Here is a 23,943-nt window from a genome sequence, read left to right as displayed (position 1 = left end):
CGTCTTACGCCAATCTGACTGGAGCTTATAACCCGTAGACTGTCGCTCTGCCGTGTTGTTTCCATGGCGTTTTTACGCCGCCGCGATGAAGTGTCCTCTCCATTGCACTTGCTCAAGAATACTTTGTTTTAATCATGGTAATGTCAATAAAGCTTATTTGAATTTGTCTTGACTCTTAGCGTTAGAAAAAAATGGCATTTCCTTATATTTGTATTGTTTTTTTAGAAAGATAATTATTTGACACAGCAATGAAACTACTCTTAAGACTTGAGAGTTGTGACTTCCTCAAAAGACCATTTCTTTAGAAATTGAAACCAACCAACACACTTTCCTCAGTCACTTACTTCAACACTTGACATTCCCATGAGCGATGGAGGAAATCTATTTCAACCTTGACGATGTCAAACCCCTAAGCTCAAGATCATCAACAAAACAAGAAGGTAAGGGTCAGTCAGACGGAGTGAGCTGTGGATTTTGGATTAATTATACTCACTGGTTTTCTCTGTGTTCAGGTCCTAGGAGATTTCCCCCAGCGTCTGTTCTCGGTCTGGGGCTGCTGGTTGTTTTCCTGCTGGCTGGACTCATCGGCCTCGCTGTCCACTGTGAGTCTTTATTTGAATATATATATATATAATATTCGTTTTATAAGTCGTTTTCAGCGTGTGATTTTAAGGAGCAATATTCTGCTCTGAAGAGGGTTGCAAAGGGGCCGATACATTTCCGGAAAGTTTCCATGGGAAGTTAAGCTGGGGAATTTTTGATATATTCGATGCAAAATTAAACAGAAAACATGACATTTCAACAGATTTAAATAATAAAAAAATTAATGGTTAATGGTTTATCAAAAACTCAAAAACAACATCTTGGTGTCATTCTGGACAGCTCTCTCATCTGCACCCCGCATAAAAAACATCAACTGCATTCTTTGTACTGTCTTAAAATCTTTCCTTGGAATATGTTATGAATTGTAAGATGTCCTTGGGTGCTTTGAAAGGCGCCCCTAAATAGAATGAATTATCATTATTATTTATTATCTGAAACGATGTAATAACTTTTAAAACTTTTTCCAGTCACTTGGCCCATGCATTCAGCAGCAGCAGGCCATTCACTTTGATTTGATCCCGTTATGAGATGTCATCATTTCGACAATAAATAAATGCTACATAAACGTTATCTTGCACATTTTATCTATCCATCTCCGTTTCTAACTTTCAATATATTTTAAAAGAGATCTCTCTCTCTCATCTGCGTGCGGGGCGGGGCCTCACAGACACGCTGCATCTCTCTCTTGCTCACAGACATGCTGCAGCGCTGTGCAGTGTGCACACAGTTCTGCCGGTAATGAATATTACATTTTGTGAGGAAACTTTTCCACCAATAATTCCAATAAGTATTCCAAAATGTATTCACTTCAGGTTTACAAAAGTAACTGTTATCAGGTTACTCGTTTTTCAAATGTAACGCCAGCTGAATACAGTTAGCCTACTTGATTTTTGTATTCTGATTACATAACGCCGTTACATATATTTCGTTACAACCCAACCCTGCTTCTAGGCTACTGTCCCGCAGCTCCTGCCTCTCTGTTGGACTCTGTCGCAGCGGGGCTACTGCTTTGGTGCGGAGCGCATTAACCAGACTTTTCACAACGAAGGATCACTTCTTCTTCAAGGCAGGGAAGGTTTCGAAGTACGCAGTCTACTGTCCCGCAGCTGCTGCCTCTCTGTTGGACTCCGGTACTGCACCTTACTCACGAGACGTTGTTAAAAAAAACATGGGTCGGGGGCGAACGCAGTAACCACTCCGCCAACGCCACTGTCACCCCCGTCGTGCGGGCCGGATGAGAATGTCTGGCGGGCCGGATGTGGCCCGCGGGCCGCCAGTTGGTGGTCACTGCTGTAAGGGGTGTGGTCTCAATAGCCATGCAGTAAGCAGTGAGCTATGGCATGGATATTCAAGTGTACTTGAATGGCATCTGTTTGTTTTAGTCAAGATTATGCTAAAATATACTTTCCCCAACTATATGTAAGTTCCCTATGAAGGGCCAACCTTCAATTTAGAAAATTCCCAGTTTATTCCCATAAATTCACGTTAATTCCCATGGAAACTTTCCATCTTTGAAAATTCCCGGAATTTTGCAACCCTAGCTCTGAAAGATGCACATTTGACCAAAACATCTATTGGTTTTCTATTTTTCTCCTAGGGCGAAATTAGATAACATTGACTTTGGTTTGTGTTAGTATGATTGCATAAAGTAATTTCTGTTTAAACATCTATTTTCATTCCAGACCATAACTCAGTAGGTGGTGCAGCTGCAGATCTCTCCGCTGTCAAAGCAAACCTGACTGAGCGTCTCCAGGCCAGCGATCAGCTGCTGTCCTCAGTGACTGAAGAGAGAGACGGACTGAAGGCCAACCTCACTGAAAAGACCAGAGAGGTGGACAGGCTTCAGAGTTTGTCCAAACAGAGTGAGTGCTTTTCTGTGACGGTTTTGCACAGGGCTGGGCAATATGGATTATATCAATTGTCCTGATATTTCTGAGCAAATACCTCAATATTGCATCGATACTCTAAGGTTGGCGATTGCTGCTTTGATAAAATAACATGAGCGTACCAGAGAATGGCATTTTAAATGTTATAATGTGATTGAACAAAGATATAATGTAAATTTAAAAAGGTCGAAGACAAAAGATGTTAATCTGGTGTCGAACCCTGGGCCCTTAAACCAATGCTTAGACCTCTAAGCTGCCCAGGTATTTTTTTAAAGTCATGTTATGACCGGCTCGCAGGCCACAACAAAGGAGAGTGAATTCAGTGAGAACAAACTCATATTTATTAAAGTAAATAAAAAAGTCACTGCAGTGGAGTTCGGTGAACAATATATTAATTTATTTTTTGGTTTTGTGTGTGAAATGTGGAGATGGGTGCAGTTTATCTTGTGAACTTGTCTCTGCTCTGAAGAAAGATCCGGAACAATTTAACATGGGAATCAATTGGGAGCTAGGTGGACTTTTTGTCCCTTCATGCCCTCAAGAGGCATTTTGTTTAATTTTGTTTTCTTAATTTTTTTTATTTTCCAACCTAGGAGAGGTTTTCCTACATTTTTCATGAAAAAATATGTCTGAGGAGTATTAATATTATATTAAAATCTGAAAAAGGCCTCTCTGCTAAGCTCCAAACTAAGTTCAATATCTCAAAAAGTGTAAAAGATATCAAAAAAGAAGTGTCTAGCAGAAACTATGTGGAAGGAGAAGCATTTGGCCCAAGGTGTAGGAAAGAGGATTTGAAAGCATCTCCCATTGACTTCAATGTTAAAAAAAGAGTTAAAAAAGCTGAATATTTCAAAAAGCATAAAATATTTTTTAAAAGTTGAAGGTTTCCCATCAATTCCTGAAAAGGCTGAATAGTTTAACATTTGAATGGTTTCTATAGCTGAAAATAAGCTGAAGTTATGGAGAGCCAAAGTATTGACTGAAATAATAAGAATAAAGATTCGCACTAATTACCAATAATATTGCAGTAATTAGTCATCTGATTTATTAAGTACCTGAATGTATAGTAGAGTGTGAGGAGTCATTAAAAGCCTTGAAAAGACGCTGGAGGGAAGTTTTGAATTATATTTTATCATAGCTGGAGTGTATGCCAGCAGTTGTTTGCAACTTCAGGCCCCCTCCTATTTATTTTACCATTTATTTATCTTAGAGCTAAATCAGGAAAATGTTGACATGTCTCCTGTTTTCAGACCAAGACTCAGTACATCTTTTGACTGAAGAGAGAGAGCGACTGAAGGCCAACATCACCGAAAATACCAGAGAGGTGGACAGGCTTCAGAGTTTGTCCAAACAGAGTGAGTGCTTTTCTATTTTCTATGTGTTTTACTCTGTGTTTTTATGTTTAGATGCTGTTGTTTAATTATCTTTCTCACTGTGTATTTTTATGTTAGAGCACTTTGTAACCATGTTTTGAAAGGTGCTATATCAATAAAGTGTATTATTATTATTTATTTGGTGATCTAAAAGATACATTTCCCAGGAATGTTTTTTTTTCATCATTTTCCTTTTTTGATGTCATTTCAGTCAAAATGACCGCCTTTATTGCAGTATTTTTTTATTTCATTTTTTAAGCAATTGGACTTATAGTAAGTACTGTGTAAGGAATCATAACAGACTCTTAAAAGTATGCAGAGTGAGAGAAGTTTTACCCTTTGTCCCATGCAATGATACCGATCTATCAGAATAGATCTTGGCTACCATCAACGATGCTTATTGTATATGTATTTTTCTAAATCACACAAGGGACAGGAATGCTCTCAAGAGTTGAATATTTCAGCAAGGAGTCAACTAAATCTTACAACTCAAAAGAAGGTAATAAGTCTTGTCTTTTTTTGCAGAGAAAACTTGTCCTGCAGGATGGAGGATGGTCAGTTGCGTCTGTTATCTCTTCTCTACGGAGAAAGCTTCTTGGGAACAAAGCAGACAAAACTGCAGAGCCAGCGGAGCGGATCTGGTGATCGTAGACAGTAATGAAGAACAGGTAATGTGTCATGCTTTATCAATTTATTGTTTTACTTATCTGAATCAGAATCAAAATATAAAGGTTGTTTAATAGGTGCCAATGTACATATTAAATAATAAAAATTAACAAAACTTTGATTTTATATTTTTTATATGGTGGTTTTAACATTATAATTTCGCCTATTTATTACTTATCTACTTCACAGTTGTGTTTTATCATTACTGGCTTTTATGCACAATGAGTTATTTTACTTTTGATACTTCAAGTTTATTTTGATGCTAATACTTTAGTGTTTAAGTACAAATGTTCCCAAAAGTTGACCACACCCCTTTGTACTACACTGCGTTCAATTGTGTTTTTATTGCATGCTTTTACAGTATGTGTATCTTTCATACGTATCATTTAGATTAGATTACAAAAATTAAATGTATGATTTATGTGTAACGACTAAATGAACACCAGTAGAGGACTCAAGAGCAGGGGCGTGCACAGGTACGGGCTAATGTTGCCCGGGCAACAGCCCTTTTGAACTTTTTGACTGACCTGCCCCTCTGGAGAGAGCGAAAGTCTTTTTTTTCTGTTTTGGCCGAATAAACATGATAAGCCCACAATTAGTATTTTAGAGTCTCACTGCGATAAAACACACCTTGTCAGTGCTGTCATCTTCCCCCAGTCACGTGACTTTGTTTACAATCTGACAGCTGAAAGCAAAGGAAAGCCCTCCGTGTCCGGTCCGGCCTCATATGGCTATGGTGATCATGTGCCTGCCTGGCTTTGGTGGCCAATCCCCGGGTCAATCTGTCCCCGGAAATGTCCCCGTTTTTAAATATGCTTTTATTGATTTTGAGTTTTCTCATGGCAGTTAGAGTATAGGGGACAAACCAGGGGACTTTACTTCCTCTTGACACCGTCGTTTATTTACAAAAAAAACACCTAAATATACTTGTTATTGTGCTTCTGTCTTTCTGTGTCTTTTCATCTACTCCATAAACTCCCTCACCGCTCTCTCTCTTTTCTTGATCGCCCTCTCTCACATATGGGAGAAGACTTCACTGTCCCGCTTCATTGTAGGATTTCTGCCATGTCTCAACTTAAGTTTGACCATCTCTGTTATTAAGTTATGGAATACTAAATAAATAAGTAATTAGATACCTTACCATTACTGCGCTCATAAAGAATGACAAGAATAAGAATAATGTGTATTGAACTGGTTTAATCAATTAGTGAGTTTAGTTAAGGCCCAGCCGTTACAATGGTCAAACTACATTAAAACAGAATTGTCCGCATTTTGTCTTTAATAGTTACCAACATTAGATATGTTAATGAGATATGGAACGCAATACAAAAAAAGGTCCCTGGTTTTCATTTTTTTATAAAAGGTTCTTACGTTTTCGAGGGGGTGGGGGGAGTCCCTTTTTCTAGTTTAGAGCAATAGCCCCTCGAAATGTCTGTGCACGTCCCTGCTCAATAGTGTTGTGTTCAAAATTCCAGGAAAGACAGACAACTTCTAAATTGTAGTATTTATTATAAGAGAGCAAAATATATATATTCACTTGGCCAAGGACTCCGTCACGTCATAGAAATCACAGGCAGCAAAGCTGTAATCTGTTACCACTTTTTCCGGAAAGAGCCCCGAACCTTGTGCGACAATACATTTTATCTCACAGGGCGTTGCCCGTACATTTATGATTGGTTGAGACTAGATGGAGAGTAACCTTGGTTTAGACTTTGGCTCTCTCTTGTTGGTGCACAGACTCAGATAAGGTCTCTTGGCAACACGACTTTCCAATCAGCATTCGGCCGGCCGGCAAAGTCCCTCCCTATAATATCCGCTATCCTAGTAATTTGTTTTTGCTAAAGCTGCTTTGCAGGCATTTAGTGGAATCCTCCACTGCTTCCTAGCTATGCGTGGGTGCGAGGCTCCCATACAACTCAAGGCCGGAGCAATGTCCTGTTTATGAATAACTCTTTGTATTCTTCCAGTGTCTGCACCTAACCTTGCAACTCTGTATAGCAGGCCAAAACTTTCTTATGTGACTTTTCCCTTCATTTCCTATACCATCCATCAAACCTTGGGATTGGTGATTTTGTCTATTTATTCCAAAGTCACATCAACATAAAATGAGCACAATAAGCTTATAATGTAATAATAAGAATCAGTCTTTCTAATGTTATATACAAATAGACTCCACAATAGCACGACTCAGGGACAGAGGCTTAGGTTTGCAAAAAGGTCTTTATAGCAGAGACTCGGTACACGGGAGATCAGTCAGTAAGGCAATCAAAGCAGACGAGGATTAGGCAGGAACAGGGTCAGGTCACGAAGCTGGGTCAGGTACACGTGGAATCAAGATACTAGTAGGAATAAACACTGCTGGAACGCTAGGAATAACAAAGACGAACTGGCACTGAGGGGAATGTTGACGCAGACTAAATAGACAGGGGGAGGGATGATAATGGGGCACAGGTGAGTCTAATTAGGGATGGGAAGCAGGTGGAGTTCAATCAAGGGCAAGAAAGCTGAAACTGAAATGAGAGAAACAAAATAAAATCAGGAATAATAACAAAAACATCAACATGCTGGCTAGGGCCTTATGTCTGAGTTAGTTAGAAGGGAATAGTTATCCGAATGTCGATGTTCATCCCTGTAAACTTCATTTATAATATGTTTAAGACTAAGGCCCTGTCCACACGGAGACGAAACCAAGACGAAACCGATTTCGAACTGAAGTCGTTTTCAAAAAAGTCTTCCGTCCAAACGAAACCGCTCGAAACCGCTGGAGAGACTGTAGTAGCTACATATGCCTGTAAGTGGCCTGTAACTGTACTTCCGCCACAAAATAAACCAAAAGCAGCGAATAAGACCGATGACGATTATTATGGTAAATGGTAAATGGACTGTACTTATATAGCGCTTTATCCAGTCTTTAAGACCCCTCAAAGCGCTTTACATACTACATGTCATTCACCCATTCACACCCATTCATACAGAGCAGTGTACCTTACTCTAGGACCTAACATTCACACACATTCACACACCGTTGGCCATGCCATCGGGAGCAACTCAGGGTTAAGTATCTTGCCCAAGGATACATCAACATGTTGACTGCATGGACTGGGATCGAACCCACAACCTTCTGGTTGAAAGACGACCACACTCCCTCACAGCCACAGTCGCCCTATTATTATTATTATATTATTATTGTTGCTGATGGTTGTGGTAGAGGAGCTGTAGATTTTTCACTAACATCTGTATCATGGTCAGTAGCGTCTGGAGCACAAATGCAACCATGTGATCCGCCATTGTTGTTGTTGTTGTTGGCGAAACGCATCAGCAATGACGCGGGGGTGAGCAGGAGAGGTGGGGAGAGGCGGGGCTATGGCGTCATCGATTCAGGAAATGATCGTATAGGGCGTATACAAGGAGCTGCAAGCGTTTCGTCTCCAGACTTACCCACTTTGGGAGCCGTTTTCAAAGTGTATCGGTTTTGGGCTCCGAAGCCACGGCTCCGTTTCGGCTTCGTGTGGACGAACCGCCTATACGATAAAGAACTTTAGCGGATGCAACTGAAATCGTCTCCGTGTGGACGGGGCCTAAGACATCAGGACTTTTTATATTAATATTTTTCTTTTACAGAAGTTCATGACCAGCATTATCAAGGAACCAACTTGGATTGGGTTGAATGACATAGACCAAGAGGGGACCTGGAAATGGGTTGATGGATCTCTACTGACTCAGAAGTAAGGCATCGTTGATATTATAGGTGCATACTATAGCTGCACGTTACATGGCTTTTTTGTATGACTGTCTAAACATAATTATTCATTGTTGATACTTTTCGGAATTTACGGAACCCAAGTCTAGAGACTGCTGATCATAACCATTCAACGTTTTTGTTGTATTTAAGAAAATAATGAAAGGGGTGCCTTAATACAAATGAGGTGTGCTGAGGCGGCTTCTTTTTTTTCTTGAATCAGCAATTTGTCACAAAATAGAGGAAAGCAGGCAGTGAAAGTAGATCAGAAGCAAAGGTCGCGTTAACCAAATATTTTTCGTCTATGACGTTTTTTTTTAAACAATGACGGAAAATCTGAAAGCAGTCTTTCATTTTGACGGATTAGAACAAACTCAGAACAGCGCCAAAGTTTCCCCGCAGCAGGGCTCCGGTGTTATGCCGTGTTATGGATGACCGCCAAAAAGGAAATGATATAGTTTCCAAACCTAACTTTGCCGTAGAGATAATTGAAATGTCTGTGAGTTTATGCTTTATGCTGTGGCGCGCTCCCGCGAGGTGCAGTGGGCATACATAACACGGCGCTAATGGCCCGTCCACACAGCAGCTTTGAAAAAATCTTGAAAATCTTGGAGCTGGGCGTGTCTGAGAGTTTGGGGATTTTTGCGAGCAACGCGACCAACGACCAATCACATGAATCTCCCGTCCCCCGACATACAAAGCAAAAAAAACCCAGGGGATTAATGCGAGCAATATATATATATATATAAACTCCCCAAACAGGCGAAAACCTACCAGTTTCACCCACTGTCTCTGCCACCTCCCTCCATGCCTGGTTCCTCCGGTTTGTATCCCGGTAAATAGTTGTGGTCGTAAAGAACCGGGTGATTTGCTACCGTAATTTCTCGTTTGGAATATGAGGAAATGAACTGCGGTCTGGCTCTCCCAGCTTGCACGCGGTTTGATTGGCTAGCGCTTGTACTGTCAGATTTGCATAAACGGGATTTGATTGGCTGACGCTTCCAGCTCAGCTTCAAAAGTTGAACATTGCTCAACTTTTGAATCCTGAAAATCCTGGAAATCTTAGCTTTGCTTCCCCACAATGCAGTTCGGCGAAAAGCGAGGCAAGGTGACGTCACCCCCATTCAAAGTCAATGGGCAGAAAAGCGTTGGAAGCGTTGGAAGATTTTTATAAAGCTGCTGTGTGGACGGGGCGTAACAGTTCACGAGCGTGCGCCCCCCCCCCGTCAAAGTTATGTACAGACCGATGGGTAATAATGGATTTTGACGGAAATGTTACGATCCTGTCCGTCATAATGACAGGCAGCGAAAAACTCTAGCGCAACCTCTGATCAGAAGTGTGGGGGACTTCAACAAATTCATGAAACATGCATTGAACATTTGACCTTCGGAATAAAATTGGTGGGATGCCAAAAATCCAAAGTACATTTTACTAGAAATTAGGGGTGGGGGAAATAATCGATACAGCATAGTACCGCAATACTTTGTGTGGCGATATTGTATCGATATGCGGACGCCAAGTATCGATATTTTATTATATAAACTGTAGTATATCCCTCGGAAAGATGGTCGTACACTTGACTGATGATTTCAAATGTATTGAAAACTCCAAAAACCAACGTAAGAGCTACACAAAACAACAAATACATTTAAGCTACATCCATATGAACATTACTTTAGAATACCATTAAACAAGTGAACTTCAAATAGTTAGCAAAGTTATAATACACATCAGGCGCGCCAGATTCATTTTAGAAGTGGGGGGGCCAACAAAAGTGTGTGTGTACTGTATGGCCCAATCCCAAACCACGCCTTACACCCTACCCCTACACACTCCCCCTCCGTGACGGAGTGACAGGCTCCCTCCTGTCAGATGGAGGGAGTAAATACAGCGGCAAGCTTTGGGACAAACTCCCCTCTCTCCGGCAGAAACAGGAAATACCGTAATATGTAGGCCTAACAACGGTTTCAAATCAGCATCTCTTTGGCAAAAAATGTAAATGAATAGCTCAAATAAAACTCCAAACATCTTTAATTGTGTTTTTTGTAAAGCTCTTTTAGTTTTAAACCTGATGTTTATAAGCTTCTTAGTTTTTGCAACAGTCTGTAAATATACACAACTTTATAATAAAATGCACACATTTACCTTTTTCTAGACTGCAGGTATGATCCTAAGTATAAAAAAAAATGAGGTTATCATGAGGTTGTTAACATCGCAATTTATCACTTTAGTGGTTTTGCAAATAATTAACCACTCTCTGATTTTGTACCATTCTGCGTTGTACCTTCTCTTTGCCCAAATAATCTACTAGCGGTCTCCTTTTTTCCGATAGTTAGCTGTACAGCTTTACCCGCCTCAATGTCCCGACAACAAACCTCCATGCAGTCGGAACCAGCCTATTTCGGTTCAAAAACGGCGGCGGTGGGGGCGGCGGCGGTTTTGACAGTTTCTGCGGCCGCAGAGCTACTGCTTTTGGGTTCATCAGGCTTCGCTGTTTGAAGAAGGTCAAGGCTCCGGAGATGTGGATGTCAGGGATGTGACCTTCCAGTTGTTAAATGTAAGTTTAGATTGACTGTATTTAGTTTTCTTCTGCGCTGGTTCTTCTGACATGTTTGCAAGTGTAGGCTATATATTCTTTCTATCTAGGTTAACGGCTGAAACACAGAACAACGTAACAAATAAAGTAAACAACGTAACAAATAAAAAAATCTAAGCTTTTTTATTGGTTGTAATTTACATGGATACATTTGAATGGTGTGACAATGTCCTATTTGATTGGGTTAAAATGTACATATTCTTCCTGTTATGTCTGCCTGCTTTATTTGACCTAATGCAAAATGACCTGCTCCATCGAAATCAGTCGCATTGACCCGAAGACACATTTTGATTCCGAGCTTTTTAATGATATCAGGATTGTTTTTGTAGGCTACTCCAAATATTAAGCAAAATATGTCACATTATCTAATGACTGTTACAGAGTCATCATTTTGAGAAAAAGGCCTTTAAAGTTTTCTCTTCTCTGGAATCCATCAATCTGATTGATTATTAGCGGAGCAAATGATCAAAATACTACGGAGGGAAGATATTTTCGTTTAGATTACTGCACTCACGGGAAACACCGGCTGTTGTTATGCCTGTTGGGACGTTAAGTTACTCCGTTCTCCGCTTGTTATGCCGTTACAAGCTTCAAACCTGTATTTATCATCTGAATTTGCCGAAACAATTTTAATATTCTGAAAGCCAAGACTTTGTTTATTTGAAATCAGATGAAAACAAACTAACGGACCCTGCCGTGTTATCTATGATTACTATGTGCCTTACATTCATAATTTCAGCGGGAGGGAGGGGGAGCAGCGCTGTGGAAGAGCAGAGCAGTGAGAGGCGAGCTGTGGTCTTCCCTTTACAAGCTTAAAAAATGCGTGTAGCTACTCAGATTGAATATATATAACAATAACAAATAACAAAATATACACAGCTAGATCAGATCGCGTTTTAGATGTGACTTTAGAGTAGAGGGGAATTATTGAAACAGGATTTTTACAGTGTTCCGCGCCGCGATACGTGTGTGTTTCTGTATTTTTGCGTTTGTGTGTATTGTGTTTGTTTCCTGGGGAAAACACTCACGAGAAACACCGGCTGTTGTTATGCCTTCAGTGACGTTAAATTAGTCCGTTCTCAGCTTGTAATTATGCCGTTACAAGCTTCAAATTTGTCGGCCTATTTATCATCTGAATTTGCCGAAACAAGTTTAATATTCTGAAAGCCAAGAATTTGCTTAGGCCTATTTGAAATCAGATAAAAACAAACTGTAACGGACCCTGCCGTGTTATCTATGATTACTTTACCTTACATTCATAATTTCAGCGGGAGGGAGGGGGAGCGGCGCTGAGGAACAGCAGAGTGGTGAGTGAGAGCTGTCATCTTCCCTTTACAAGCTTCAAACATGCCTGTAGCTAGTGAGATTGAATATAACAATCAAAGATAACAAAATATACACAGCTAGATCAGATCGTGTTTTAGATGCGACTTTAAAATAGAGGGGAATTATTGAAAAGGGATTTGTACGTGGCATCTGCTGCTGCGAAAATGTGGGGCAGGGCTGAAAAGTGGGGGGGCCAATGGCCCCCTGGCCCCCCCGCTTCCGGCGCCCTTGATACACATAAACAAATTAAGACACAAACTACAGTTAACACTAACCTTGTGTTTCTTCGGGGGGTGCTAATACTTAAATGTAAAATGTATCTGTTGATATCGTCTTATTTAAATGTTGATATCTCCGTTAATATCTGTACTTTATCTCCGTTATTTTTCAACGTCAAGTTTTTGCTTTGGGAACAGTAACTTCCTGCTAAGAGCGCAAAGTCGCCTTAAAAATAAAAGCATGTCTATATAAAACAGGAAGTTACATTAAGACATGTATACAATTGCAATGAAAGCAACAAAAACAATATCATCTCCTTTTCAGGTTCAAAGAACACATTAGGTTATTTACATAAACTATTCATATTGCAAGTACATTTTTTAAAGGGAAGACGGACATGGATATCACGCATGTTATTTGCAATATCTTAATATATCGTATCGCAATACTTAGCATATTGAAGAATCGCAATACTATCGTATCATGGCTTAAGTATCGCGATAGTATTGTATCGTATCGTGGGGAGCCTGGTGATTCCCACCCCTGCAAGAAATACATAAAGCTGCATTTATTATGTTTTGGCATCATGTGGAAGCTGTGGATTGCTTGATTGGAATCAGAAGGTCTGTGTTTCGATGACCAGCCCATACAATTAACATGTTGTGTTGATGTGCTATTGAACCCCACAAGCAATTGGCATAACCAAATGTGTGGGGATTTTGGTCTCTTTGAGCATGGGTGTAAATGGGTGAATGCTATATGTAAAAAGCATTTTATACATGCAGTTCAAGGTGGGGGAAGGTATCCTCAAAAACTAACTTTTGTATGACTTCCTAGGTACTGGGGAAAGCCACCTGATAATGGGAATGGTGATCCTAAGTGGGGTGAAGAGGACTGTGCATGTCTTGTAAATAACTGGAATGGTGAAAACAACTGGAATGATCTGCGGTGTACTACCCCTCTGCAATGGATCTGTGAAAAAATACTGTAGCTTGTGGCTGTGAGGCAGTGGGTTTTTCTTCCCATTGGAAGGTTGTGGGTCCGATCCCAGCTCCTGCCGTCCTCAAGTCAATGTATCCCACTTAACCCCAGATTAATCCTGTATGAATGTTAACTTCCTTAAGCTGGTGGCATTTAGTTTGGCTGCCCCTGCCTATGAATATGGGAGAATGCTAGATATGCACAGTATATACAGTATGTATGTTTTGAGGAGTTGTAAAGTGATTTGTGAAATATCCATAAAGAAATACAAAATCTGTTTACAGTTCTGTTTCATATGGGTTAATTATGAGATCTTTTAAAGGTCCCATGCATGCTTTTCCGGTTATTACCCGTCTCCTTGTATGTTCTGTAGCTTTTTCTGCATGTAAACGGTCTACAGAGTCAAAAACCCTCAAAGTACACCCTGTAGCGAGTAAAACTCAACAAAGAAAATGAACCTATTGGTCCAAATGGACCAATCCGTGGAGCTCCTCACACACGCACACTCACTCAGCCGTATCTTTTCTTAGCCGCGATACTCCGCGGATTTTCGCCAGGAGACTCAGCTGTATCTTTTCTCATCCGCAGCTTCGTGGATCTCCACTCACAGTTCACCACACACTCACGTGTGTGTGCTCAGGCTGAGTTTTGCGGTGTCTCGCTGTCTCGCAGACCCCACCCAGCAACCAGGAAACTACATCAGTAATACAGCTCACACTGTTGGCTCCTCAAGTCTCAAAGGGCAGAGCAGCGAGCCCCGCAACGTCCCGCCAACACGGCACCCAGACCCCACGCAGCATTCTCATCTGTTTGTCATTACTGGTGTCATTTTCTGGTTGTTAACAAACGCCGTTGTAACACATAAACACACATCAGAGCACAGTGGGCTCATAGGGAGGGGGGGGCAGGAGCTCCAACAAGGCGTTTAGGACAGAGAGTGAATACACATACTATACAGAGATGCTGTATGAGAAACCAATGTGATTTTGGAAAATTGCATAATGTAAATCTATTCTAGTAGATCTCAACAATGGAATTCTGATCAGTAGAAATGGCCATGACACGGGACCTTTAATGTTGCTCTCAAAGTGCACCAGATTGAGGCATTTGACTCCAATATTTAAAAAAAATCTTCCAGGGGTAGCATGCCCCCGGACCTCCCTGCAAGATGTTAGGTCCACACACCACCTAAAATAGCACTTTACCCCTGCTTAGCCCTAAATGCTGTGAGCTGATTATCAAGCCTTCATTGTAACAGTGCACTGTGTATGTGCGTGTGGGGAGTGTTGCAGTAGAAAATTCTACTGTAGCGACCGGTACATTAATTGGAAACCCTAAATGTTTGAGCACCCTCTATGAAACGTCAAGCTACCCCACAGCACCCCCAAAAGCAAATCAAAAACAGAAAACAAATATGTGTGGATCAAAAATACATATGTAAAACCTTTTTTTTTTATTGGATTTTATTTACATGTGTTGGTAGCTTGGCACGCTACTTCCCTCTGATGCGTTTGTTGGTAGCTTGGCACGCCCTCTGATGCGTATGTATGTAAGCATTTAGAAATTCAAACCAGCAACCACACTTTATCCGGTCACATACTTCAGGACGCTTGCTGCAGAGCTGACCTTCTAGGAAAGAGTTGGCAGTCCCATGAGCAATGGAGGAAATCTATGCCAATATTGACGATATCCAAACCCTAAGCTCAAGATCATCTGCAAAACAAGAAGGTAAGAGGGTCAGTCAGAGTGCACTCTGGATTTTGGATTTACTGTATCACTCCCTTGTCTTCTCTGTGTTCAGGTCCCAGGAGATTTCTCAGAGCGTCTGTTCTCGGTCTGGGGCTGCTGAGTGTTTTCCTGCTGGCTGGACTCATCGGCCTCGCTGTCCACCGTGAGTCTGTCTTTTCATACATTTAATAATGTCATTTTGAACGTGTAATTTTCAAGAGCAATATTCTTTTCTGAAAGATGCACATTTGACCAAAACATCTATCGTTTTTCTACTTTTCTCCTAGGGCCAAATTAGGAAAACATAAATGTTGGTTTGTGTCAGTATGATTGCATCAGGTCATTTAAGAAATATCTATTTTCATTTCAGACCATAACTCAGTAGATTGTGCAGCTGCAGATCTCTCCACTGTCAAAGCAGACCTGTCCTCAGTGACTGAAGAGAGAGACAACCTGACTGAGCGTCTCCAGGCCAGCGATCAGCTGATCAACCAGCTGAAGGCCAACCTCACTGAAAAGACCAGAGAGGTGGACAGGCTTCAGAGTTTGATGGACAAGGGTGAGTGCTTCATGTGGGGGTTTGCATAGGGCGCGGTGTATGTAAGATAAATATTATCATAGTATTTTTTACAAAATACCTTGATATTGATATTCTAAGGCTGACTATTGATCCTTTCAAAAAATAGTTACAGAAGGTCGCTTTTCATTAATGACAATCAAGAATTCGTTTTTAATGACTCAGTTGTTAGTGATTTGATTTATAGTTTGTTTTACTTTTCTTCACCCACCATCATGCCCCATACACTTGTGTAGACCACAATATTCATACTTCTCTGTAAACTATGCTTATGGCCATTTTCCTTGTCTAAATTACTTTTAGTATAAGCAATAGGAAGAAGAACTTAGAGGTAGTTTGTTCAAGATATGTACAGCTTAATAATAATAAAGGATAACAAGGTTTCAAACCAATTTAGAACTGTTGCCGAAAGTCAGACCCAGTTTTCCAGTCGGTCTAGTAACTAACACCGAGATGTTTCCACTGTCTGTGTTTAAGTGGATGTCATTGAAGATTTTAACAAGATCAGTCTCAGTGCTGTGGTGCCTGACTAGATCACATCGAAACAGTTATTTAAATCCCAAACAAAGAGAAGTAGTTGTTTTGCAATGAAACTTGTGATCTCTTTTGATCGCTCTAAAAATGCTTAATAAATATGTTTTTTCATTATTATTACAAAAGTGACATTTAATGCACTCAAGAGTTCCATATTCCAGCAGTTAAAGCAGTAAATCAACAAGATCTTACAACTTTTACAGATAAAACGTGTCCTGAAGGATGGAGGAAGTCTGGTAGTTCCTTTTATCTCTTCTCTACTGAGAAAGCTTATTGGGAACAAAGCAGAGACAGCTGCACAGCCAGAGGAGCAGATCTGGTGATCATAGACAGTGAGGAAGAACAGGTAATGTGTGCTGCTTGTGATTGTATAACTCCTGCTTTTATCAATCAATGTTTTTATTGTACATATACTAGCAAATGTGTCTATCAGCTATAATGATTACTTCACAACAATGGTGTTAATTACATATTTCTGAGCTAGTAAAAAGAGAAAAGTTATCTGAATGTTGATGTCCATCCCAGTAAACTGCATTTTTAATATGTGAACAGGAATTCATCACTAGCATGATCGAGGAACTAACTTGGATTGGTTTGAGTGACACAGAAGAGGAGGGGACCTGGAAATGGGTGGATGGATCTCCACTGAATCTGACGTAAGGCTTTACTTTGGTTTTAAATACAGACGCTGGTTTATGTTGTGACCTTTCTAAATGTTTCACATGTTTCTCTAATGGGAGTTAACAGAACACACAGGATGCATTTATACGTAGGGTGTCTGCCCCTTTCACCAGAGACTCATTTGGATATTGAAGGATTATTTGAATTATTTGAAGTATTAAAGTAACGTGTTAGGGCAGGAAAGTTCAATCTGGTATATTCATTTTAATGTCACCTTATATAGAATATGTGTTAAACTTGTGATTTCTGCATTGAGTGACTTCTGCCTAGCAGATACCAAGAAGAGGCCCCTAGGGTCTCTCTGTTAATTATCAATAGTCCTTGCAATTAACAGGGGAAGTCCCAGATACATTTTCAGATAATGTAGTTAAAGTCTTGTAGAATTAATGTTTATCTCCTACACATCCTGCAGGCCTGGAGACTTGGGTCACCCAGCAGTAACCAAGATAAACGTCCTTTTGAGCTTATCAATAAAATGTATTCATTCCTAGTAAGCTGACTTTGGGGTGAAGGGAAGTTCAGGGAAGCCATTAAGCCACAAGAACAATTAAACTTCTGTTAATCAACCAAAACTCATGACTTTCAGGGGACAGGACATTCGGACCTATAACAAGGGTCACTTCCTAGAGAATATGTGTGTGTATTTCTTACTGTGATCAGATGTCCTGTATAATCATTTATCAACTATTCCTGTATTAGTGTTTTATTTGATTCCTCTGCTTTTATTCTTTCATATGTGGGTACTAAATGGCTACAAACAGTGTGGAGAAATTAGATTAAACATGTTTTATTACTCTATGGGAAATGGAAGCAGCATGTCAAATGATCAGGGAAATCTACTTGTTTTAAATAGATGTGTGGTTGATTGCTTTGTATTAATAATAGCAGTATGGGTAAAGGAAGCTGGAAATATGCAATGTGAAACCTTTTATTTGAAATAAAGATTCTGCAGGGAATATTCTTAAAGAACAATAGCTCAAGTGTCTGAAAGAGCTGCAGGCTAAATGAGTGTGCGGTACTTTTTACTGCTTGAGAGCAGGTTCGTACCAGACACCAAAAGGTGTCTGGTCTTCGTCAAACTGAATGAGACTTTTGTTTCCGGGTTTCTTCTGCTGTGTCGCACTGATTGGGTGCGACAGGCCATGTGTTGGTCTCTGCCAATAAGATGACCTCTGGGGGAAAGCACGTACACCTCCTCCTCCTGTGTTTTAGTATGAAAGACTGTGTTTTCCTTTGGTTCGCGCTCTTGTTTTTCACCAGCCGTTCCTGAGACCTGTCTCACACGTGGGGTAGAACCTGAGCCCGGAGTACTCTGCAGAGTGCTTCGTGATTTCTTTGTATTTGTATCGTTACTGTATATCATTAAAAGCAGGATTATTGTTTAACTTGTATTCTGGTGTTTCTTAATCCCTCCCTTTTCCCGAATTCACCTAGCTTGTCAAACGACACGCGGAGACGAGGTTGGTTTGCAACATCCTCCAAATCTCCAACAAATGGTGAACCCGACGTTTCTGAGTGGGGTGTTTTCGGGGAAGAGACCACCAGCGGCAAGCGGACGGAATAGTCCAGGGCTAAACATCTCGGCCTCTTCTGACAACTACAAACAGAGCTCTGTACAATAGGCTACCAGGTGAGCAAACACGATTTAATTCGAAACCTGTGATTTGACCATATTCCAAATTTTAGGGTTGTCAGACGAAGTTTACAGTGTTTTTTATAGTAACAATGCAAATGCGTGTTTTAGTTGTTAAAACCGAATATCGAGTTTCGGCAGGCCAGAAGGGTATTAAAGTCCCTGGCTTGTAAGTGGAGGTATAAGAGTCCCCACAGTTAAAATCGGATATCAAGTTCCGACAGGCCAGAAGGGTATTAAAGTCCCTGGCTTGGAAATGGTGGTATTGAGTCCCCACAGTTAGACTGTCTAAGAGTAGTCAGTTGGTTGTATTAAGTCTCCATATAAGACTGACCCAAAATAACGAATCCACAGCTCGACGGGGCTGGAGATGAGTTATTTGTTATAAGTGATCCAAAGGAGAGTAACGCAAACTTCAGAAAGTCATTCTGAAGTGACCGGGCCTCACTATATCCTTTGGTGTGTTGTGAATATTTACTGGTAACAAGGACAGTAAGTCAGATCAATAGATATGAAGTCTGTGAATATTGACTGGTAACAGAAACAGCCTAAGTCAGATGAATAGATACGAAGTCATAATGAAGGGAACATTTTAACGAGAGGAGCGTGAGTTGAGAGCTTACGAGGACAGTGGGTTCAAGCAGAAAAATTGAATAAAAGGATAGCAGAAGTGTTAATTGTTGAAAGAAGCCCCCCCCTTTTCCAAAGGAGAGGCTGAGAGCTACAGCGGGGGAGAGAGAAGGGGGTGTCAGTATTTGTCTGTGAGAGTTCCCCCACCCTTTTTCCTCTCGAGAGCAGCAGCAGCAGCCCGGAGTGTGTCTGCTTGCTTTTTTCTCTAGTGATCTGAAGTTGGAGTGAAATACATAGAAAATTAACAGATCAAGGTGTGATTTAAGTGGTAGATATATTGAAATAAATAAGAAACAATGGTTTGCTGCTATTTAAATATAGTCTTTGAGAACTGATTGATACCGTTGCATTGCGTTGTGAATTTCATGGTATTTGTCATTAACAAAGGATTGTACTTAATTATATTCCAAGGGGAAAATTATATTAAATACAGGAACAAAAGAGTAGAAAGTAAAGAGAAGATTTTTGTGAGTTCGTCAGAGGGAATCTGTTAATGTTTAAGCATGACAGAGGTCCTGCACGAGGTTTTGCTCCAGGCATCTCACACGGTTACACAAAGGGGTGATTTATGAGAAACTTGTGGTCAGGAGAAATGAGATGTTTTGGAAAGTAGACAGAGAGAGAGAGAAAAGTAAGGTTGTTGCTAAAATATAGAGAGTAAAAGTTATATAAAGTTAACTACTATTCGGGAGAATGTCATATTGTTGAATGAGTAACCTAAAATAAGTGAAGATGGTGAAATAGTTTGATTAAGGATACAACCGGTAACAACTGATTAAATACACAGTGATGGTGTACATGAACATTGAGAGTAGATTAAGTTGTTTTGTTCTTCATGCTTTTCACCAGAAGTCATTTGAATTGTTATTATTTTTAAGTCGTGTTGTTTTGTGTTATATTTCTAGACTATAATGTACCCACATGCATGTGGTTTCTTTGTCCCAGTTCATTTTAAAGTCAGCCTCATGGCTAAATCTATTTGACCCCATGAGGTCAAGAGTCATTCTGTTAGACCACCATCTTGTGAAAGACAAATCATTGTTCTTTTGTCACATTTTGAATTAGAAAAGAGTTCATTTTGCTAGATCAATTTATCTATAAATGTTGTAGTGGGAGTTTTGTGTTTGCTAACATTTTTAGGAACGACAACACTAGGAGATGAGTAAACTCAAGAATCCGTGGAGTGTAAATACATTAAGAAAAACACATTTTTATACTCTAACTTTTTGCACATCATAGACAAGGTATTTAGACAATATAAATAAATATTCACCAAAAGTAATAAGTAAAATGGAAAGTAGACATGGGCCTACACTTGAGTCAAAGTATATTACTGTGATCTGATCAGTGTGCTCTGCAGGTTTACTATTGTTCTAAGTAACAGTGGGATTTAAAATATTGGAGAAAGTATGGAGATGTTCTTTCGTAGTGTGTGAAATATGTGATGCTTGAAACAGGTATTTCAATTTATGGAAGAAAATGGTTTCCTGAAAGAGTCAGGTTGGGTAGATATGTAACAATGGATGAAACAATTTATAGAGGGAGTTTTTGTAATATCATTAGTAGACATTAATGGTGTTGTTTAGATGGCGTTTAGCAACTAAGACAGATAGTATGATTAGAAAGAGACAGAGTGGAAAGGGTTGGATTGATTCAATCTCAGTGTGCTAGATTTCTTATGGATAATGCGTCCCGGGACCTGGACTCCCCCTCTGAGTTAGAAAGGCTACGACCCCGTCCCTCCAAGCAGACAAAAGACCCAACCCAAAAGGAGGCTCCTCCTTCTCCATCAAACAGACAGAGAACCGGAGCTGAACCGTCTCCACCTGAGGCATCCAGAACCAAACCGCTTGCTGACATACAGAAATACTCTCATCAGTCCCTCAGACAGGGCATGAAGCTGAGCCACGAGATTTGGCACAGGAGCAGAGTGGGGGACATGAGAGCAGAATCCGCCCTCCATGAAGCAGCAGAGAGGCTGTAAAGGGGAGATGGAATGCAAAGCAGTGCAAGAACAGTGGCATGATGTGGGCTGCAGATGTGACTGGGCCAAAGGCTGCCTAAAAGAGTTACAGCGGATGGATTCAAGAGCTGATGGACTGAAGAGAAGACAGAATCAGAGGAGTTGGCATAGTCGATTTGAAGTGAGGAGGTCGGGGTCACGGCTTGAGACAACCAGGGGAGGAGAAAAGGAGAACGGGAATGAGTGAGTTTACACATAAACACACTTATTCACAAAACGCGCATAGAAGACACCACATTTAAAGAACTTGAATTGACTTGATAAATAAGTAAAGATAAAAAGAGGTATTAACCATGAATTAATCGATTGGTAAATTCAAAATAGCAGTAAAGAGGAAACTATTAATGTAATATGAGAAAATCATCCTAAAAACACACTGAGGGTTAAAGGGGGAGACATGAGGGAAATATGCACTACACTTTAAGCAGGGGGTGTTTTGGAGTAGCACAGTGTAGAACCATATTCTTTAATCTTTCCATCATATTAATAAATCATTCTTCAAGAGATTTTTATTCATGTGTGACTAAAGCAGTGATTTCATTTGTTACAATATTGATTTCACCATTGTGGCATAGTTATTACCATAGGAGGGCTTTAGGATGGAAACTGTTTTTAATCCTTGGTAAAGTAAAGGGTGATGGTTGCATGTTCGGACACCCAAGGTTCCACACACTGCTAAAGAGTTTAACATTGTTTTTAAGTAGACCGGAATTGAAGATACATGAGTATGATGAGCTATGAAATGCAGAGCTACACAGATCCTAGTAATGTTTTGACTTAAGATAATAGTTATGTACACAAGTTTCTGAATTAGATTTCTTAGACATTTTAATACTACTTAGTTGTAAATAAATTGCAGTAGTAGTAGTACTATTATGAAGTGAGTTTTGTACCAAGTTGCAGGAAATGTGGGAAGCAGCCGTCCCGATGACAAGTTAGAGATATCTGACTTAAGGTGGTAATCGTGAATTGATAAATGATGGCGCTCCATATATGACTGATTTTTGTAGACAAAGGATACTGGCCTATGCTGAAATATCAAAGTCTCTGCAGGGCACGACACATGGCCAATGAAACTGAGACCAAATGACCTTTGACCCTGACTGACAGTGTGACTTGAGAAAAGCACTATCAATGACTGACTCTGGGGCTGACCAAACTTGACTTTACAACCTGACAGTGTGAGTGTGGAGGAATTTCTGCATGTGATCAGTGTAACTGCATGATTCTAAAACAATAACTAACCGAGCATGTCTTTGGACTAATACATTATTTTGGAGCTCCATGGGAAACACAGGTTTCCTACAATTCCACGCATTTGGAAAAATGCACATGTGACCCGTTTCTAATTCCCACAGGAGTTGGCGGTTTGCAAATGTAAAACTCAAACTAAAATCTAAAGATTCTGTTTCTTTTAGGACTGCCAGCTGGAAATGAACACTTATTTTCCCTGGAGTGTTTACTGTGAAAAATGATGGATGTACTTTTGTGAATGATGTTTGGTATTTTCTTATAACCACTGGTTACCTGAAGGTTTTCTTCCCATACAGGATTTTATTACACATGTTTACATGTGTAAAAAGGGGGAGTGTGGGATATTTTCATTTAGGGACTGGAAGAAACCTGCCGCCCCAACTCAGATGTTCAATCTGACCATTGATGGACAGTTTTAGATTTAACCTGCTCCATATCTGGGGGTAAGATAATGTTTGATTAATGTTGACATGTTTCTAATATTGATTGAATTATAACAGGTAACACAGATGCAGAATCAGTGGCCGAGGGGCTACTGAGAGAGGTAATTCCAGAATGAGAATGAGAAGGTGAACTGTGATAATGAAAACAATTTGGTAATATTTCAACAGGTATTAAAGTAACTGAGGTTTGAAATGTAGAAAGAACATATTACAGCTAAGTTAAAACATAGTAATGTAATGAGATAGAATTTAATTTAGACAACATCTTGTAACTAGCCTGGTAAAGAAGTAAAAGCCATAGACTGTTTAGATCATTATGGGGATGTACATTTAATTTAAAGTCATAATAGATAGACATTTGATGACGGTATGTTGGATTTCTGTATTCATTTTTCAGCTTGATAATATCCAAGCAGTGACAGGTAGAAGCAGTCTCGCCTGGAAATTATTCACTTTGTCAGTATCATGATTTTAGTTGTTTTTAATCCATAACATTAGTGTGTTCCATTACCAGAAACATTAGCAGTTCATATTATATTTAGATTTTAAATGGGATCTCAAGGATTTCATTTATAATAACACAGATGCTTGTCAGGAATTCAGAGCTATTGAGATATTTAGTTCACCTGAAGATGTTGGGGTTTATTTTGTTGACACAGGCCAAGTATTAGAATTCTGAAGTGGCCTACCCGCGGTGGGTCAAACACCTGAGGGCCCAGAAGCACTGAGCGTAGACTTGAGGGGTGGGTATCAGATTTCTCCACACAGGTTGCTGACGCCAAAAGGGGGACCCGAGGAGCAGGAGGCCGACACAGCGGAGTTCGTCAGGCCTACGTGACTCAACCCCAGGCTCTCCGGCCTCTACAGAGTGACACAGAGGACATCTCATGCCGTCCGCCGAGGAGCAAAGGGGGACATCTGGTACTACTGGAGCCAGTGTGCGGCGAGGAACACTCCGGCTAGGACCTTGGAGGACATCAGGATGGACCTGGATATCGTCAACGCGGACATCCCTACAGCAGACGACTTGGAAGCAGGCATCAGCGGACT

At 40.3% G+C, this 23,943-nt stretch overlaps 2 protein-coding genes across 2 annotated transcripts; both read left to right on the top strand.

Moving 5' to 3' along the window:
* The first annotated feature begins 241 nt into the window (after positions 1-241).
* LOC307030878 (uncharacterized protein) lies at positions 242-13,667 on the top strand. Its single transcript, XM_079696261.1, has 7 exons — positions 242-440; positions 513-602; positions 2,286-2,465; positions 3,740-3,844; positions 4,388-4,530; positions 8,150-8,253; positions 13,247-13,667. Exons 1-7 carry the CDS (start codon positions 371-373, stop codon positions 13,398-13,400), a joined length of 846 nt encoding a protein of 281 aa, XP_079552387.1. The 5' UTR covers positions 242-370; the 3' UTR covers positions 13,401-13,667.
* Positions 13,668-13,806: 139 nt separating this feature from the next.
* On the top strand, positions 13,807-16,228 carry LOC307030871 (uncharacterized protein; the record flags this gene model as incomplete). The annotated part of the gene is made up of 4 exons (XM_079696250.1): positions 13,807-15,118; positions 15,192-15,281; positions 15,489-15,677; positions 16,173-16,228. Exons 1-4 carry the CDS (start codon positions 15,049-15,051, stop codon positions 16,226-16,228), a joined length of 405 nt encoding a protein of 134 aa, XP_079552376.1. The 5' UTR covers positions 13,807-15,048.
* Positions 16,229-23,943: the final 7,715 nt, after the last annotated feature.

Source organism: Notothenia rossii (assembly GCF_949606895.1).
Source record: "Notothenia rossii genome assembly, contig: SUPER_2_unloc_2, whole genome shotgun sequence".
Taxonomy (NCBI): Eukaryota; Metazoa; Chordata; class Actinopteri; order Perciformes; family Nototheniidae; genus Notothenia; species Notothenia rossii.
Note: the sequence above shows the minus strand (reverse complement) of the source record. Positions and strands in the feature narration are given on the sequence as shown.